This window comes from Rhagoletis zephyria, unplaced genomic scaffold, assembly GCF_001687245.7.
Source record: "Rhagoletis zephyria isolate East Lansing unplaced genomic scaffold, Rhagoletis_zephyria_1.1 Rzeph_scaffold_01203, whole genome shotgun sequence".
NCBI classification, from domain to species: domain Eukaryota; kingdom Metazoa; phylum Arthropoda; class Insecta; order Diptera; family Tephritidae; genus Rhagoletis; species Rhagoletis zephyria.
Window position 1 is genome coordinate 144927 of NW_016158287.1, and position 2606 is coordinate 147532.

General features: G+C 37.7%; 1 protein-coding gene across 2 annotated transcripts in view; it reads right to left on the minus strand.

Moving 5' to 3' along the window:
- Positions 1-1261, minus strand: part of eIF4G1 (eukaryotic translation initiation factor 4G1) — a 129084-nt gene extending 127823 nt beyond the window's left edge. Inside the window, exons 1-2 of one of the 2 annotated variants that reach the window (XM_017616432.1) lie at positions 1061-1261; positions 555-719 (exon numbers count right to left, since the gene is read on the minus strand). In XM_017616432.1, the coding sequence (XP_017471921.1) occupies positions 555-635 (81 nt within the window). In that variant the 5' untranslated portion in view covers positions 636-719; positions 1061-1261. The remainder of the gene's footprint in view (positions 1-554; positions 720-1060) is intronic. The other variant, XM_017616433.1, reaches the window with a different exon arrangement.
- Between the last annotated feature and the right edge of the window lie 1345 nt (positions 1262-2606).

The window sequence follows — 2606 nt, forward strand, 5'->3', positions numbered from 1 at the left end:
CCGTGAGGTCATTGTCTAATCCGACGAAGCACGACGACAGAGTCGAAACAGTACAATAGGCCGGCCGGTTTTGAACTACGCAGCGCCAGTGTGGTCACCGGGGACTAGTAGGACGCAGTGGACGAAGCTACAGACTGCACAGAACACCGCACTCAGGACAGCGACAGGATGCCTCCTGATGTCGCCCGACCACCATCTTCACGGCGAGGCGCAAATGCTNACCCGACAACCCCAACGGCCTTGTCCCTGTGGACAAACCCCACAGAAGCTGCACGCTTCCTAGGGTTGCCGTTAGTGGAACTTGACGACAACGACTGAGATACCAACCGTCCTGGGCGGGGTTGTTGCAGCCGCTACAACAACAACAACAACAAAACAAATACGTGGGTATAAATATAATTGTTTTACGATGATTACAACTTGTTGATTTTTTTGGTTAAAGTTTAATAAAATAATGATTATTTTCCGTCCCTGCATTATAATAAAAATCTAAATTAAAAATCAGACCATTGCTATTTAGAAATTATTCAGCGCTAAGAGTACTTTAAACCTACCATGTTTTGTGCGGGTTGTGGCTGCATCGCTTTTAAAATGTTAGGCTGTACTGACGGTCCGTAAGAAGCCGTTGTTTGCATGCCGTGTATTAATAACACAGATTGTGTGGCGTCCCACTTTAAGGGGTTTAGGATGATGTCCTTTTGATGCAGCTACATAACCGCCTAAGATAGAAAGGGCATATTATATATACATATTTTAAATATTCATTGATCATATTCTATGATTATGTTATTGTTCTCAATAAGTCTGGACGCATTATCACGGGGCACGTAATAAAAGCGGCAATACTGCAGCGCTAATGAAAATTTGCATGACTGTTGCAACTTCCCAATTGATAAAACGTTGGCAAAAATCTAAGCCGAACTTGATACTTTAATAATTCGCGCAACACTGAGGTTGTGATTGAAACTCGAACAAGCCCGGATTTTGGGTCGATCTAGTAACGAACAATCGACTAAAGTGTAATCGACGTTTTAGGAATTTGTTGATAAAAAAAACTTACCTTAGTAACAAAGCGAAGGTCCGATTATGGTTTTTATGTCAATTTATATGTTTTCAAAATTTTTATAAACTGAAATCTCTTTTTATATATTGTGTGCAAGATTTCAAGTGTAAGTTCCTTAATTCACAGCTGTTAGTATCAATATCCTTTACGGTGCAGTTTAAACCGCATTCGTTGTCTTTAGTGCAGTATAACCTAAAATTAGACAGATGTACGTTAAATCTTAATGCTTAAAAGAAAATTCTATAGCAGTAATACTCGTAACAAGGTCGGCGGAAATAACGTCAATTGACACTATTTCACATAGTAAAGGGCAATAAGGTCAATTGACGTTATTATTTTTTCAAAAGTGAAATAAAATCCATTGACGCTATTCGTCTTTCGACTAAACTGCTTTTTGCATATTTCATAAAAATGTGGGTAGTGTCTAAAAGCCTGATTATGGCAACATAAATTAGCGAAACGTAGAACTAAGAAAATCAAAATGAAAGTAGATTTTGACGTGGCATTAAGTTACGTTAAGTTTCGGCTGTTCAATTATAAGCAACATCCATTTAAGAGAATTTTCAAGTGGGAGCCTGTAAGTTACCTTAAGTTACCATAATCATAAGGGTATGCAGAAGCCCTGAGAAAACTTCGCAAACCGTAAACCATAGCAAATACCCCTAATGATTTGATGTTTCCTATGACAAGCATATTNCAAGTGGGAGCCTGTAAGTTACCTTAAGTTACCATAATCATAAGGGTATGCAGAAGCCCTGAGAAAACTTCGCAAACCGTAAACCATAGCAAATACCCCTAATGATTTGATGTTTCCTATGACAAGCATATTTTGAATATTTACATATTTTATAGGTATATTTTACGTTTTTAAATATTCATACTATAAGTTATTGGAAGTAAGGGCAGGAAAACGCCCTTTCCCACCATTTTTTAATACCATTCTGCACAAACTTTAAAATGGCTGCGTGGAAATTGTACCATATCGAGAGTGTTTTCGATGCACAATGGATGCAATATAGAAATTTTTTTCGCTAAGATGGTGTTTAATGATTATGTGTTCATCAATAACACCGGGAGCAGAGCTTCGGAGCGGAGCGAAGCATATCAGCAAGGAGCTAACGAGCAAAGTTTTTTGGCTGGAGCGGAGGTGGAGCAAAGAGCTAAAGAAATTAATTTGCTTCTTAGCTCCTTAAAGAATATTAAATTTACTTAATTCTTTTTTATTTGTGCTACTGAAAACAACCGTTTTAAATAAATTGTCATTATATTTTTACTAGGTAATACTTTTCATTGCTTAATGCCCAGCAGTCAGGGATAATTGCCACGTCAAGGGCGATGAAAAAGCTGTGAGGCTGTTCAAACTTATCAGGTTATCTGGTTAAAAATTATTATTGTAAAATTTTACTGTTGTAAACTGAATAAAAAACCACATAAGTAACCTGATAATCAGGCAAGTGTGAAGAACCTCAATGCCTTTCCAGGGAGCAGAAAAACGACGTGTGTCAAGTTAGCACTACACTTTTCGAAATTGGAAAAGTTAAAT